Source organism: Oncorhynchus gorbuscha, linkage group LG10, assembly GCF_021184085.1.
Source record: "Oncorhynchus gorbuscha isolate QuinsamMale2020 ecotype Even-year linkage group LG10, OgorEven_v1.0, whole genome shotgun sequence".
In the NCBI taxonomy this organism is placed as follows: domain Eukaryota; kingdom Metazoa; phylum Chordata; class Actinopteri; order Salmoniformes; family Salmonidae; genus Oncorhynchus; species Oncorhynchus gorbuscha.
The window spans coordinates 87,594,333-87,611,608 of record NC_060182.1 but is presented as its reverse complement, the minus strand read 5'-3'; the positions used below and the strand labels follow the sequence as shown (position 1 = coordinate 87,611,608).

The following is a 17,276-nucleotide window of genomic DNA, read 5'->3' as shown; positions in this document are numbered from 1 at the left end:
GGCTCAGAGAAGAGACTGTGTCTGTGTAGTGGTGTGATATTAGGAAAGACATGGACAGGGGACTGACCAGCGTCTGCCCTGCCCTAGGGGCTATGATGCACAACAAGTTAGCAGAGTTTCCAATAATGAGTATTTTTGGTCATAATAGAGTAACTACAACAACAGTTGTTGAGTAATCATTAAAAAAAGGAAAGATTTATAGCAATACTGTTGGCAGGAAAATATCTTTACCACTTTGATCTGTTTGGATGAAGCAACATCACACTGGTACATTTGCCAAAGTCTGGGGATAGTTTGTGTGTAAAAATATAACGAGAGAAAGGAACAAGCATATTGTAAGAGCTTTAGTATTCACCAGAATGTTGAGCGTAAATGTTTATAGGTGAAAGCCATGCCAAATACTCTTCTGTATATAATGCACTTTTTTTATTTCATTTTAAACACAACACTTCATAACAGCTAAGCACATCGTCTCTAAACTGTTTCATTGAGTTAACATCCCTATTTCACAATTCATACAGCATTCATACAGCTTTCATACAGCATTCATACAGCATTCATACAGCATTCATACAGCATTCAGACCACTTCCATAAAGCTTTCATACAGCATTCATACAGCATTCATACAGCATTCATACAGCATTCATACAGCATTCAGACCACATTCATACAACATTCATACAGCATTCAGACCACTTTCATAAAGCTTTCATACAGCTTTCATACAGCATCCATACAGCATTCAGACCACATTCATACAGCTTTCATACAGCATTCATACAGCTTTCCTACAGCGTAAAACTGTCAAGTTCAATTATTCAGCTACTAGAGACAAACAAAGTCAAGGCCATTTTGAACGTTTCAGTTCAACATTTAACAGTTCTGCCAAACAATTTCCAGCATTCAAAAAAGCAACAAAATATCAGGAAATGAAATAAATAAGACTTAAATGACCAAGACAGTGGTTTCATCCAAAACAATTCAAGTCACTAATAACATTTGAATAGCACTAATCATACCAGTCCACTCTTATGTGGCTGGACCTCTCCATTTAAATCAGTCCTACCTGGCTGAATTAACAGTACCTTCCACTGTGTTGTCAAAAAGGCTGGAGGTTAATTCCATTTCAATTCAGTCAATTCTAGAAGTAAACTGAAATTCGCATTTTAAATTCTCTAATTGAAAGGCAATGTGGAAAACTGGATTTGGAAATAACATGGGAATTTCAGTATAACTGAATTGAAATGGAATTGATCCCAACCCTGGTTGTCAAGGCAGGTAGTAAGTGGAGGAGTAGGAACATGCCACCAAATGAGTTGATACATCTCAGACTAAGCCTCATACAGCGGACAGACACATTATATTCCATCTCTATTCTTCTCTATCAGCTTAAAAAATATTGTTACTCTGTACTTCACAATAAAAGTATGTGGTCAAAATTGTTATAAAACATTGCTTGGTCAGAATGTTACCATCATCAGTACCATAAGTCATCTCGCCTTGCCTCCCACGGGGCACAGACATCAGTTCAACGTCTAGTTTTGATTGACATTTGGTTGAGTTGTCAACTACCGTGAATTCAACGTGATATTGACAAAAACATTCAACCATGTCATTCGATTTAGTTTAACAGTTGGTGACTTTTTCCAAATCCAATTAGTTTTCTAATTCAATGTCATCACGTAGATTTTTTGGGTTTAAAATGTAGTGGAAACATTGATTCAACCAGTTTTTACCCAGTGGGCTGTTCCTCCTCAGGCTCTGGCCTGCTGTGATCTATAAGTCAGACATCTTGTTCAATTGCTTGATGAAAAAATCAAGTACAATTTGATGTCAGAGTATAAGTCTAAGTATTTTGTACTAGTTTAATGCAGTGTCTTCCGTCAGATAGCGTCATTCTAACGCGACGGCGTCTCCAGAAGCCAGTCAGGAGAAGGTAGTGAGCAACAACTAGTGCTCTGTAGTCGAATAGATTCCCTCAGAAACCGGTTAACGCCACTTCAAGCCTCCATCGTTTAAGGAATACGTCATTCTTCCTAGCTCCATATTAGGTACCAAAGAGCCAGAATAAATTCACAGTCTTTCCTTGATTAACAGCTTTTTTCCCTTTAAAAAAGACAGAGGGTATGTGAAATAATGGCCTGACAGCCAAGGTCAAGAAGTAGGGTGTGTATTGGTCCTATTTCAAGGCTCAATTGTTTTTCAAATAGTCCCTCAAATAGCATATTTTTCCTAAATTAAGCACGGACTAAAACTCAAACATTTGAAGAGCGGCATCTTCCTATAAAGTGAACCACAAATGATTACATCTTGCATCTCCCATTTCTTCACGGTAAATGTTTTTTTCTTTCAGAAATGAAACGTCCTGTGTATATGGAACAGAATCCACTTCAGGCTAGAGGGGATGAGGATAACATAGAAGAACCACAGCCAATGACAGTGACGTAACATATGTGGAGCAATGTCCTCTTTACCACAAAAGCCTGTAGTAGTTTCTCAGTCCTGGGTCATGTCCAGTAGGGAACACTGTTGCAAAAATGTTTTGAAATGGAAAACAAACATGTATCATTTGACCAGATCCAGGTATAGATTCTCCATGTTTTCATCTGTTTTCTTCTTTAAGGAGCGTACTGGACACAACTGTCTTGTCCCGAAGATAAACTGGAGCATGGGTGTTGATTGTTGCTGCTGCTGTTGTTGCTTGACATATTCACAGTAGAGTGGGACCCTTGGTGGTGTAAGTCATGGAGGGGAAGTGTCTGCTGTCTAAGTTCCACATCTTTGCAGCCCCTGTCCCGGTCCCGCGGGGCCCCAGAGGGGAGACGGGTCCTGGGGACTTGTGCTGGGCTATAGGGGGGCCAGGGAGGCTGGGCGTCCAGTAGTTAATGTAGCTGGCCATCAACAGAGTCAACTCCAAGATCTGGGAGGAGGGAGAGAGGAAGGGGTAGGGGGGAGGAGGAGAGGAGGATGAAGGAAAGGAGAAGAGGGAGAGAAGAGTGGAGGGGACAGGGAGAGGAGAGGAGGATGAAGGAGAGGAGAAGAGGGAGAGAAGAGTGGAGGGGACGGGAAGAAGAGAGGAGGATGAAGGAGAGGAGAAGATGGAGAGAAGGGTGGAGGGGACGGAACGGGAAGAAGAGAGGAGGATGAAGGAGAGGAGAAGAGGGAGAGAAGAGTGGAGGGGACGGGACGGGAAGAAGAGAGGAGGATGAAGGAGAGGAGAAGAGGGAGAGAAGAGTGGAGGGGACGGGAAGAAGAGAGGAGGATGAAGGAGAGGAGAAGAGGGAGAGAAGAGTGGAGGGGACGGAACGGGAAGAAGAGAGGAGGATGAAGGAGAGGAGAAGAGGGAGGGAAGAGTGGAGGGGACGGGACGGGAAGAAGAGAGGAGGATGAAGGAGAGGAGAAGAGGGAGAGAAGAGTGGAGGGGACGGGAAGAAGAGAGGAGGATGAAGGAGAGGAGAAGAGGGAGAGAAGAGTGAAGGGGACGGGGAGAGGAGAGGAGGATGAAGGAGAGGAGAAGAGGGAGAGAAGAGTGGAGGGGACGGGGAGAGAGGAGAGGAGGATAAAGGAGAGGAGAAGAGGGAGAGAAGAGTGGAGGGGACGGGACGGGGAGAGGAGAGGAGGATGAAGGAGAGGAGAAGAGGGAGAGAAGAGTGGAGGGGACGGGAAGAAGAGAGGAGGATGAAGGAGAGGAGAAGGGGGAGAGAAGAGTGAAGGGGACGGGGAGAGGAGAGGAGGATGAAGGAGAGGAGAAGAGGGAGAGAAGAGTGGAGGGGACGGGGAGAGGAGAGGAGGATAAAGGAGAGGAGAAGAGGGAGAGAAGAGTGGAGGGGACGGGACGGGGAGAGGAGGGAGGATGAAGGAGAGGAGAAGAGGGAGAGAAGAGTGGAGGGGACGGGGAGAGGAGAAGAGGATGAAGGAGAGTAGAAGAGGGAGAGAAGAGTGGAGGGGACGGGGAGAGGAGAGGAGGATGAAGGAGAGGAGAAGAGGGAGAGAAGAGTGGAGGGGACGGGATGGGAAGAAGAGAGGAGGATGAAGGTGATGAGAGAGGACACAGAGTAGGGAGGGGGAAATTGTTTTACCATTTGATATTATTGTATTTCATTAGCTCCTAGGGAGCTGGAGGCCCATTTGCTCACATTTAGAAGTTCAGTTTAAAGCCAATGAGAAAACCATAGAAATTACTTGATAGTGATCTGCCTGACATGAATACAGAGGGACCTTATTAGCACGTCCTACAGTAGTAATGTGACTCTATGCTTCGACCGGGATTCAATCCAACACAGATTAACGACTGGCGGCTCAAGCCAAAACCATCTTTTAAAGTCAATTTCAGTGCACAGGTAACTTATCTGCTTTAAAAAAAAATCCCTCCCTTAGGTTCCTCGGAGGCTGAACACATAAAATAGAGAATCAACCTGCTTTCTACATCAGCCCAAGGAATAGGGTAACCTTCATAAAAAAAAAATATATATATATATATACACACAGTGCATTCAGAAACTACTGAGACCCCTTGACTACTTCCATATGTTGTTACATTACAGCCTTATTCTGAAATTGATTAAATCGTTTTTCCCCCTCATCAATCTACGTACAATACCCGATAATGACAAAGCAAAAACAGGTTTAGATTTTTTTCCAAAAATGTATAAAAAAATGAAATGAGGTTAACCTTCCTATATGCTCTCAGAGCGACACTGAACTGACAGGTGGACAGAGCCACATAGCAGGAGCTCACCCTTAACTCGTCACCCTGGCTCCCTGATCTGTACAGTAAAATCCTACATCAACACCACCACCCACCCTTTACTTTTCAGTCTTTGGAAAATCCAGCGAAAGTAACTGTGTGACCTTAACTTAATCCGAGCGCTGACTGAAAGTTGGCAGAGCTGTTGTGGTCCGTGGTGATTATTATCCACTAATAGTTTTCTTTGACCATTTGCACTTGGCCAGAGGTAAAGACCACCTACTTTAAACATTTCTATGGCCTTACCTTGGGTTTAGACATAGAGAAGACTATACTTTACCTTGGGTTTAGACACAGAGAAGACTATACCTTACCTTGGGTTTAGACATAGAGAAGACTATACTTTACCTTGGGTTTAGACATAGAGAAGACTATACTTTACCTTGGGTTTAGACACAGAGAAGACTATACTTTACCTTGGGTTTAGACATAGAGAAGACTATACTTTACCTTGGGTTTAGACACAGAGAAGACTATACCTTACCTTGGGTTTAGACATAGAGAAGACTATACTTTACCTTGGGTTTAGACATAGAGAAGACTATACTTTACCTTGGGTTTAGACATAGAGAAGACTATACTTTACCTTGGGTTTAGACATAGAGAAGACTATACTTTACCTTGGGTTTAGACATAGAGAAGACTATACTTTACCTTGGGTTTAGACATAGAGAAGACTATACTTTACCTTGGGTTTAGACATAGAGAAGACTATACTTTACCTTGGGTTTAGACACAGAGAAGACTATACTTTACCTTGGGTTTAGACATAGAGAAGACTATACTTTACCTTGGGTTTAGACACAGAGAAGACTATACTTTACCTTGGGTTTAGACATAGAGAAGACTATACTTTACCTTGGGTTTAGACATAGAGAAGACTATACTTTACCTTGGGTTTAGACACAGAGAAGACTATACTTTACCTTGGGTTTAGCCATAGAGAAGACTATACTTTACCTTGGGTTTAGACACAGAGAAGACTATACTTTACCTTGGGTTTAGCCATAGAGAAGACTATACTTTACCTTGGGTTTAGACACAGAGAAGACTATACTTTACCTTGGGTTTAGACATAGAGAAGACTATACTTTACCTTGGGTTTAGACATAGAGAAGACTATACTTTACCTTGGGTTTAGACACAGAGAAGACTATACTTTACCTTGGGTTTAGCCATAGAGAAGACTATACTTTACCTTGGGTTTAGACACAGAGAAGACTATACTTTACCTTGGGTTTAGACATAGAGAAGACTATACTTTACCTTGGGTTTAGACACAGAGAAGACTATACTTTACCTTGGGTTTAGACATAGAGAAGACTATACTTTACCTTGGGTTTAGACACAGAGAAGACTATACTTTACCTTGGGTTTAGACACAGAGAAGACTATACTTTACCTTGGGTTTAGCCATAGAGAAGACTATATTTTACCTTGGGTTTAGCCATAGAGAAGACTATACTTTACCTTGGGTTTAGCCACAGAGAAGACTATACTTTACCTTGGGTTTAGCCATAGAGAAGACTATACTTTACCTTGGGTTTAGCCATAGAGAAGACTATACTTTACCTTGGGTTTAGCCATAGAGAAGACTATACTTCACCTTGGGTTTGCCATAGAGAAGACTATACTTCACCTTGGGTTTAGGCATAGAGAAGACTATACCTTGGGTTTGGGCATAGAGAAGACTATACCTTGGGTTTGGGCATAGAGAAGACTATACCTTGGGTTTGGGCATAGAGAAGACTATACCTTGGGTTTGGGCATAGAGAAGACTATACTTTACCTTGGGTTTAGACATAGAGAAGACTATACTTTACTTGGGTTTGGGACAGACACTCTTCTTCCCTCCACCCTGAAGACTATACTTTACCTTGGGTTTAGAACATAGAGAAGACTATACTTTTGGTTTGGTTCTGTTCAGTAGTGTCTGTATCATGTCTCTTCCTTTCTTATTAATACAAACAAATATTTTTGTTTTTGTTTTTTTTACACTCCAAAAACAAACTTGTACATACAAACAACAACTTACATTCAGACACAAACAAGGACTACGTCCCCTCTGCCCAGACCCGCATGCTCACACCTCCATCTCTAGTGCCTGGTCACACCTCCATCTCTAGTGCCTGGTCACAACTCCATCTCTAGTGCCTGGCCACACCTCCATCCCTAGTGCCTGGTCACACCTCCATCCCTAGTGCCTGGTCACACCTCCATCCCTAGTGCCTGGGTGCCTGGTCACACCTCCATCCCTAGTGCCTGGTCATATCTCTAGTGCCTGGTCACACCTCCAGTGCCTGGTCAAGACTATATGGTCACACCTTCCCTAGTGCCTGGTCACACCTCCATCCCTAGTTTCCATCCCTAGTGCCTGGTCACACCTCCATCCCTAGTGCCTGGTCACTCCATCCCTAGTGCCTGGTCACACCTCCATCCCTTGCCTGGGTTTAGTGCCTGGTCACACCTCCATCCCTAGTGCCTGCCTGGTCAATCCCTAGACCTGGTCACACCTCCATCCCTTTGGTCACACCTGACTTAAATGTAAATGTAAATGTAGTTTCACACCTCCATCTCTAGTGCCTGGTCACCATCTCTAGTGCCTGGTCAAACTCCATCCCTAGTGCCTGGTCACACCTCCATCCTCCATCTCTAGTGCCTGGTTTCCCTAGTGCCTGGTCACAACTCCATCCCTAGTGCCTGAGAAGACTACACCTCCATCCCTAGTGCCTGGTCACACCATAGAGAAGTGCCTGGCCATACCTCCATCCTTGGGTCACACCTCCATCCCTAGTGCCTGACACACCTCCATCCCTAGTGCCTGCCTCCATCCCTAGTGCCTGGCCACACCTCCAGCCTGGCCATCCATCCCTAGTGAAGACTCCATCCCTACCTTTCCATCCTAGTGCCTGGTAGCCATCCTAGTGCCTGGTCAACCTCCATCCCTAGTGCCTGGTCACACCTCCATCCCTAGTGCCTGGTCACACCTCCATCCCTAGTGCCTGCCACCTCCATCCCTAGAACCTCCATCCCTACCTGGTCACACTTCCCTAGTGCCTTCACACCTCCATCCCTAGTGCCTGGCCAAGATCCCTAGTGCTATCCATCCCTTGGGTTTGGTCACACCTCCATCTCTAGTGCCTGGTCAGACTCCATCCCTAGTGCCTGGTTTGGGGTCATCCATCTAGTGCCTGGGTTTGGGTCATATCCCTAGTGCCTGGTCAACCTCCATCCCTACCTGGTCACACCTCCATCCCTATGCCTGGTCACACCTCCATCCCTAGTGCCTGGTTTCCCTAGTGCCTGGTCACACATCCCTAGTGCCTGGGTTTGGGCACTCCATCCCTAGTGCCTGGTACACACTCCATCCCTAGTGCCTGGTCAGACCTCCATCCCTAGTGCCTGGTCACCCTGGTCACACCTCCATCCCTAGTGCCTGGTCACACCTCCATCTCTAGTGCCTGCTCACACCTCCATCCCTAGTGCCTGGTCAAGTGCCTGGTCACTCCATCCCTAGTGCCTGGTCACACCTCCATCCCTAGTGCCTGGTCACACCTCCATCCCTAGTGCCTGGTCACACCTCCATCCCTAGTGCCTCACACCTCCATCCCTAGTGCCTGGTCACCTGGTCACACCTCCCCTAGTGCCTGGTCACACCTCCATCTAGTGCCTGGTCACACCTCCATCCCTAGTGCCTGGTCACACCTCCATCCCTAGTGCCTGGTCACACCTCCATCCCTAGTGCCTGACACCTCCATCTGTGCCTGGTCACACCTCCATCCCTAGTGCCTGGTCACCCTCCATCCCTAGTGCCTGGTGGCCTGGTCACACCTCCATCCCTAGTAGTCCCTAGTGCCTGGTAACACCTCCATCCCTGGTCACACCTCCATCCCTAGTGCCTGGTCACACCTCCATCCCTAGTGCCTGGTCACACCTCCATCCCTAGTGCCTGGCTCCATCCCTAGTGCCTGGCCACACCTCCATCCCTAGTGCCTGGTCACACCTCCATCCCTAGTGCCTGGTCACACCTCCATCCCTAGTGCCTGGTCACACCTCCATCACACACTCCATCCCTAGTGCCTGGTCACACCTCCATCCCTAGTGCCTGGTCACACCTCCATCCCTAGTGCCTGGTCACACCTCCATCCCTAGTGCCTGGTCACACCTCCATCCCTAGTGCCTGGTCACACACCTCCATCCCTAGTGCCTGGTCACACCTCCATCCCTAGTGCCTGGTCACACCTCCATCCCTAGTGCCTGGTCACACCTCCATCCCTAGTGCCTGGTCACACACTCCATCCCTCTAGTGCCTGGCCACATCCTCCATCCCTAGTGCCTGGTCACACCTCCATCCCTAGTGCCTGGTCACACCTCCATCCCTAGTGCCTGGTCACACCTCCATCCTAGTGCCTGGTCACACCTCCATCCCTAGTGCCTGGTCACACCTCCATCCCTAGTGCCTGGTCACACCTCCATCCCTAGTGCCTGGTCACACCTCCATCCCTAGTGCCTGGTCACACCTCCATCTCTAGTGCCTGGTCACACCTCCATCCCTAGTGCCTGGTCAGTGCCTGGTCACACCTCCATCTCTAGTGCCTGGTCATCCCTACCTGGTCACACCTCCATCTCTAGTGCCTGGTCACACCTCCATCCCTAGTGCCTGGTCACACCTCCATCCCTAGTGCCTGGTCACACCTCCATCCCTAGTGCCTGGTCACACCTCCATCCCTAGTGCCTGGTCACACCTCCATCCCTAGTGCCTGGTCACACCTCCATCCCTAGTGCCTCCATCCCTAGTGCCTGGTCACACCTCCATCCCTAGTGCCTGGCCACACCTCCATCCCTAGTGCCTGGTCACACCTCCATCTCTAGTGCCTGGTCACACCTCCATCCCTAGTGCCTGGTCACACCTCCATCCCTAGTGCCTGGTCACACCTCCATCTCTAGTGCCTGGTCACACCTCCATCCTGGTCACACCTAGTGCCTGGTCACAGTGCCTGGCCACACCTCCATCCCTAGTGCCTGGTCACACCTCCATCCCTAGTGCCTGGCCTGGTCACACCTCCATCCCCTGGTCACAGTGCCTGGTCACACTCCATCCCTAGTGCCTCCATCCCTAGTGCCTGGTCACACCTCCATCCCTAGTGCCTGGCCAGTGCCTGGTCACACCTCCATCCCCCTAGTGCCTGGTCACACCTCCATCCCTAGTGCCTGGTCACACCTCCATCTCTAGTGCCTGGTCACACCTCCATCCCTAGTGCCTGGTCACACCTCCATCCCTAGTGCCTGGTCACACCTCCATCCCTAGTGCCTGGCCACACCTCCATCCCTAGTGCCTGGTCACACCTCCATCCCTAGTGCCTGGCCACACCTCCATCCCTAGTGCCTGGTCACACCTCCATCCCTAGTGCCTGGTCAAACCTCCATCCCTAGTGCCTGGTCACACCTCCATCCCTAGTGCCTGGCCACACCTCCATCCCTAGTGCCTGGCCACACCTCCATCCCTAGTGCCTGGCCACACCTCCATCCCTAGTGCCTGGCCACTGATACAGGCCACAAGATCCTTGTTTCGGAAATTGGTTTTGTGTTGTTTTCTCAAGAGGCAAATTCAGCAAGAGGCAATGTAGCAGCACAACGTTATTTCTGCGGCTTTATTTCAAATGTTCCTAAGAACTAGTGAATGTATTGGAGCATGAAAACACACCAAACCAGAAATGACTAGTGTTTTAGGTCTAACTGTGTTTATATCTCAGTCAACGTTTGGATCTCTCTGGGTAGACCCAGACATGGGTTCAAATACGATTTGAAATCTTTCAAACACATGAAGTGTTTGTTCTGGCCTGCCATGAGTGCCAGATGGGCGGGATTTGCACTGTTTGATATTTCTTATTGTTTCCTTTAACCCAGGCAAGGTCAATCAAGTCCCGCTTAACTGGCGTTGACCAGTTTCTGTTACCCGGTGGGGATCTGGTGTTTCAAACATTGTAGCAGAAAAATCATTCCACACCAGTAGTTCAACAAGTCTCTGTGTCCTGGCCTCAGCCACACCGGCAAAGAATGATATTGAAATATTCTATTCAGATATCTAGAGCTCACTTCTGATGGCAGTCCCTTGATCACTACTGAATCACTGAAATACGCCCTCTGCTGGACACATTTAGTACCAGTAATACCACATATTAGTTGGATTTTAGGCCAGCATGCTATGAAACCTTTGCATCATAACTTGAACTATGGTAAACGCGCTAAGGAAGCAGACATACAAACAGCTACCTAAACAGACACTTACCATGGTATAGTCAAGCACACACAGTCCATCCTCATTGACAGCTACCTAAACAGACACTTACCATGGTATAGTCAAGCACACACAGTCCATCCTCATTGACAGCTACCTAAACAGACACTTACCATGGTATAGTCAAGCACACACAGTCCATCCTCATTGACAGCTACCTAAACAGACACTTACCATGGTATAGTCAAGCACACACAGTCCATCCTCATTGACAGCTACCTAAACAGACACTTACCATGGTATAGTCAAGCACACACAGTCCATCCTCATTGACAGCTACCTAAACAGACACTTACCATGGTATAGTCAAGTACACACAGTCCATCCTCATTGACAGCTACCTAAACAGACACTTACCATGGTATAGTCAAGTACACACAGTCCATCCTCATTGACAGCTACCTAAACAGACACTTACCATGGTATAGTCAAGTACACACAGTCCATCCTCATTGACAGCTACCTAAACAGACACTTACCATGGTATAGTCAAGTACACACAGTCCATCCTCATTGACAGCTACCTAAACAGACACTTACCATGGTATAGTCAAGCACACACAGTCCATCCTCATTGACAGCTACCTAAACAGACACTTACCATGGTATAGTCAAGTACACACAGTCCATCCTCATTGACAGCTACCTAAACAGACACTTACCATGGTATAGTCAAGCACACACAGTCCATCCTCATTGACAGCTACCTAAACAGACACTTACCATGGTATAGTCAAGCACACACAGTCCATCCTCATTGACAGCTACCTAAACAGACACTTACCATGGTATGGTCAAGTACACACAGTCCATCCTCATTGACAGCTACCTAAACAGACACTTACCATGGTATAGTCAAGCACACACAGTCCATCCTCATTGACAGCTACCTAAACAGACACTTACCATGGTATAGTCAAGCACACACAGTCCATCCTCATTGACAGCTACCTAAACAGACACTTACCATGGTATAGTCAAGTACACACAGTCGATCCTCATTGACAGCTACCTAAACAGACACTTACCATGGTATGGTCAAGTACACACAGTCCATCCTCATTGACAGCTACCTAAACAGACACTTACCATGGTATGGTCAAGTACACACAGTCCATCCTCATTGACAGCTACCTAAACAGACACTTACCATGGTATGGTCAAGTACACACAGTCCATCCTCATTGACAGCTACCTAAACAGACACTTACCATGGTATAGTCAAGCACACACAGTCCATCCTCATTGACAGCTACCTAAACAGACACTTACCATGGTATAGTCAAGCACACACAGTCCATCCTCATTGACAGCTAGCCAGACCTGGGACTGCTCTACAGACGACAGGGGTAAAGGCTGCAGACAGAGACAGGGTAGAGGTATGGACTTTTGTAGACACACAGATAATACTAGATACAGGTATATCTGCATTAACATAGGTTTCCATTGGAATGGGGCTCTGCTCTGAGTAAATACTGAAAAAGCAGGCCTTTCAAAAGGAAAGAGGATCACAACATCTATTTGATTATAGAGATATCTTCCAAGTCGCTGGAGACACCGAACTCAGATTCAGCTAAAGCTGTAAACATACAGCACCACATACACTCTATACTGGACACTTCTGGTAGAATACAGATTCAGCTAAATCTGTAAACATACAGCACCACATACACTCTATACTGGACACTTCTGGTAGAATACAGATTCAGCTAAAGCTGTAAACATACAGCACCACATACACTCTATACTGGACACTTCTGGTAGAATACAGATTCAGCTAAAGCTGTAAACACACAGCACCACATACACTCTATACTGGACACTTCTGGTAGAATACAGATTCAGCTAAATCTGTAAACATACAGCACCACATACACTCTATACTGGACACTTCTGGTAGAATACAGATTCAGCTAAAGCTGTAAACATACAGCACCACATACACTCTATACTGGACACTTCTGGTAGAATACAGATTCAGCTAAATCTGTAAACATACAGCACCACATACACTCTATACTGGACACTTCTGGTAGAATACAGATTCAGCTAAATCTGTAAACATACAGCACCACATACACTCTATACTGGACACTTCTGGTAGAATACAGATTCAGCTAAATCTGTAAACATACAGCACCACATACACTCTATACTGGACACTTCTGGTAGAATACAGATTCAGCTAAAGCTGTAAACATACAGCACCACATACACTCTATACTGGACACTTCTGGTAGAATACAGATTCAGCTAAATCTGTAAACATACAGCACCACATACACTCTATACTGGACACTTCTGGTAGAATACAGATTCAGGAAAGCTGGAATGTTTTTTTCAGTCTTGTTCCATTCCCACTAACCTTAGCATGGAAGAGCTTGGCACCGAACAACGGCCACTTCCTAGCAACAGTCAGGTAGATTCTGACACACTCTGAGGCACTGCAGCCGCGCAGGACTGACCACTTAGTGGCCAGACGCTCCGATAGATCTCTGAGGGGAGATAGAGGATCAATTATTAATTTGTAAGTAGTTTATAACTCATTATTGAATAAATAACAGGAGAGCAAATTTAGCTCCCTTTTTGTCAAGTGTGTGTGGGTGGGTGGGTGGGTGGGTGTGTGTATGTGTGTGTGTGTGTGTGGGGGTTTGGGTGTATGTGTGTGTGGATGTGTGTATGTGGGTGTGTGTGTGTGTGTGTGTGTGTGTGTGTGTGTGTGTGTGTGTGTGTGTGTGTGTGTGTGTGTGTGTGTGTGTGTGTGTGTGTGTGTGTGTGTGTGTGTGTGCATGGGTGGGTGTATGCGTGTGTGTGTGCATGGGTGGTTGGGTGTGTGTGGGTGGGTGGGTGGGTGGGGGAATGTGTGTGTGCGGGTGGGTGTGGGTGTGTTTCCATTATTACCTGAGCTGGTCCATGCTGCAGTCTTGTTTGTAGTGCTTGGGGTAGAAGCGTCCCAGGGCCTGTAGGAGGATTTGTTGCGTTTTGGGCTGAGGAGAGCTGCAGCTAGCAGAGGAGGGGGCTGGACGGTCCAGATCCCCATGCTCCACCTGGGGAGGGAGGGTCATTTTAACTATTTATTTTATTATACATTTTTCTATTTGTAGTAATTTTTGTCTGACAATCTTAAAAACACACGTGTGCAAAAACAAAATAATAGAACATTACACAATAAGGTGAAAGACCATTGTGGTCACAAACAAACCTTAACGTGCAGGTATATCATCTGCTGTTCACACAGCATAACCCAAGACACACACACCTGTACCCCTCATACTGTCCCCGTCAGTCCCCTCCATCCCTCCAGGACCATGTACCACCGTACCCATAATGCCCCTCTCCTCTGCAAAACCACTGCCCACCTGTGCCATGAGAGCAGCCACCTCCAGAGCCAGCTCCTTGTTGACAGGGAAGTGTCCCTGGTGGACCTCGTCATTCACCTGGTAGGCCAGCAGGAGGCGCTCACGCTCTGTCTCTCCTTTAGCCTGGGCCCGGAAACACAACCTACACAACAGACATCACACTGGTCAACGCATGATGTCAGCAGCTGGTCTTCATCTCTACGGATGGAGTCAACTAAAACAAGGTCAATCCTACCTGCTCTTGTACATCAGACGGACGATGCGTGTGCCCTCGTATTTCCCAGGATGCAGTTCTTTCAGGGCCTGTTCCCACTTGGAGATGACATCACAGATCTGTTGGCAGGGGTGAGAGGTCAGTCAGTTAACAGGCAGACCCTGGTCCCTCGTACATTATTCCCTAATCCATGTTCTGATTCCACTCTACCCCTCGGTTTACTGTTTTATACTTAGTCACAGGCACTAACACGTGAGGTTGTGTGTGCTGCAATCCATGGCCAGCTACAGTCATGAGCGAGTGTTGGTCCACACGTACTTTGACGCTGGGCTGCAGGCAGTGCTCCAGGTCTCTCCCTGAGGGGTCGTCAGTGAAGAGAGCGAAGCCTGACAGGTGTGGTTTCCTCATGCCCACCCTCTGGGTCAGGGTGCTCAGGAACTCGTCTACTGTGGTGGAGCCATCGAAGCCTACCACCTAAAGGACAGGTAGGACGGGATGGGAGACATGGCATGAATGACAAGTGTGTGTGACTCTGTGGTTGTGTGTGTGTTTGTGTGCATGCGGATGTGTGATTGTGAGTGTGTGTTTGTGTGCATGCGGATGTGGATGTGGATGTGTGATTGTGTGGGTATGTGTGTGTGTGTTTGTGTGCATGCGGATGTGTGATTGTGTGGGTATGTGTGTGTGTGCATGCAGATGTGTGATTGTGTGGGTATGTGTGTGTGTGTGTTTGTGTGCATGCGGATGTGTGATTGTGTGGGTGTGTGGGTGGAGGAACTATTGAACCCCACCACCTAGGAGACAGGACTGGACAGGAGGGCTCACTGAAAAATTATTACTGAAATGTGTCTGTGTTACCTGGTAGGTGTGTGTCTGTGTTAATTGGTAGGTTAGTGTGTGTGGGTTACCTGGTAGATTAGTGTGTCTGTGTTACTTGGTTGGTTAGTGTGTCTGTGTTACCTGGTAGGTGAGTGCCTGTGTTACCTGGTAGGTTAGTGTGTCTGTGTTACCTGGTAGGTGAGTGCCTGTGTTACCTGGTAGGTTAGTGTGTCTGTGTTACCTGGTAGGTGAGTGTCTGTGTTAACCTGGTAGGTGAGTGTGTCTGTGTTACCTGGTAGGTGAGTGTGTCTGTGTTACCTGGTAGGTTAGTGTGTCTGTGTTACTTCATAGGTGAGTGTGTCTGTGTTATCTGGTAGGTGTATGTCTGTGTTACCTGGTAGGTGTGTCTGTGTTACCTGGTAGGTTAGTGTGTCTGTGTTACTTCATAGGTGAGTGTGTCTGTGTTACCTGGTAGGTGTGTCTGTGTTACCTGGTAGGTTAGTGTGTCTGTGTTACTTCATAGGTGAGTGTGTGTGGGTTACCTGGTAGGTGTGTCTGTGTTACCTGGTAGGTGTGTATGTGTTACCTGGTAGGTTAGTGTGTCTGTGTTACTTCATAGGTGAGTGTGTCTGTGTTATCTGGTAGGTGTATGTCTGTGTTACCTCGTAGGTGAGTGTGTGTGGGTTACCTGGTAGGTGTGTGTCTGTGTTACCTGGTAGGTTAGTGTGTCTGTATTACCTGGTAGGTGAGTGTGTGTGTGGGTTACCTGATAGGTGTGTGTCTGTGTTACCTGGTAGGTGAATGTGTGCGTACATGTGTGTTACCTGGTAAGTGATGTTCATAAAGTGGACAGGGATGCTGAAGGGTAATGAGTGGTGGTAAGGGTTCCTCAGCAGGATAGACAGGACCTCCATACGTGATGGTTTTGCCTCTCTCTCTCCATTCTGCAGGGTACGCTCTACAGACCTCTGACAGTACACAGCATACTTCCCCACCTCACTCCTACACACATGGAGACAGAGAGATAAGAGAAAGAGAGAGACAGACATAGACAGTGTGTGAGAGAGATAGATAGAGAGAGAGAGAGAGAGAGAGAGAGAGAGAGAGAGAGAGAGAGAGAGAGAGAGAGAGAGAGAGGGGGGGGGGTCATCTTTGTGAAGGTTTGATGTTTTCTGCTCAGGAAAGTAAGGATGGTGTGTGTGTGTGTACCTGGGGTCTGCATGACGCTGCAGATACTGTCTGAGGTACCACAGGAAGTGTTGCTGAGGCAGAAAGAGAGCCACACACACAGCCAACAGCTGCCAGCACTGAGGAGAGGACAGACAGACAGACAGACAGACAGACAGACAGACAGACAGACAGACAGACAGACAGACAGACAGACAGACAGACAGACAGACAGACAGACAGACAGACAGACAGACAGACAGACAGACAGACAGACAGACAGACAGACAGACAGACAGACAGACAGACAGACAGACAGACAGACAGACAGACAGACAGACAGACAGACAGACAGACAGACAGACAGACAGACAGACAGACAGACAGACAGACAGACAGACAGACAGACAGATCACTACAATGTAAACAATACCTGAGAAAAAAAAACTATGACAGGTAACACAACATCCCTAGATACAAAGTATCTACATCCCTAGATACATCCCTAGATACAAAGTATCTACATCCCTAGATACAAAGTGATAAGTGGGAGGAATAAACAATAACGTTGAACCTCCCTCTTTGCTTCTGAAAGACCAGCTGTTATTGTAGTCATATTACTCATACCTATTGAATCCTCTCAGATCTCCACAAGTGCTTAGGGGGTAAC

The 17,276-nt window shown here is 47.0% G+C and overlaps 1 protein-coding gene across 3 annotated transcripts in view; it reads right to left on the bottom strand.

Moving 5' to 3' along the window:
• Positions 1 to 407: 407 nt before the first annotated feature.
• Positions 408 to 17,276, bottom strand: part of LOC124046678 (pleckstrin homology domain-containing family H member 1-like) — a 77,134-nt gene continuing 60,265 nt past the window's right edge. For 2 of the 3 annotated variants that reach the window (XM_046367319.1, XM_046367321.1), the window contains 9 exons: positions 16,649 to 16,746; positions 16,264 to 16,441; positions 14,939 to 15,094; positions 14,642 to 14,739; positions 14,407 to 14,548; positions 13,949 to 14,094; positions 13,413 to 13,542; positions 12,320 to 12,403; positions 408 to 2,922 (listed from right to left, as the gene is read on the bottom strand). In XM_046367319.1, the coding sequence (XP_046223275.1) occupies positions 2,713 to 2,922; positions 12,320 to 12,403; positions 13,413 to 13,542; positions 13,949 to 14,094; positions 14,407 to 14,548; positions 14,642 to 14,739; positions 14,939 to 15,094; positions 16,264 to 16,441; positions 16,649 to 16,746 (1,242 nt within the window). In that variant the 3' untranslated portion in view covers positions 408 to 2,712. Of the gene's footprint in view, positions 2,923 to 11,038; positions 12,404 to 13,412; positions 13,543 to 13,948; positions 14,095 to 14,406; positions 14,549 to 14,641; positions 14,740 to 14,938; positions 15,095 to 16,263; positions 16,442 to 16,648; positions 16,747 to 17,276 lie in introns of all 3 variants that reach the window. The other variant, XR_006841042.1, reaches the window with a different exon arrangement.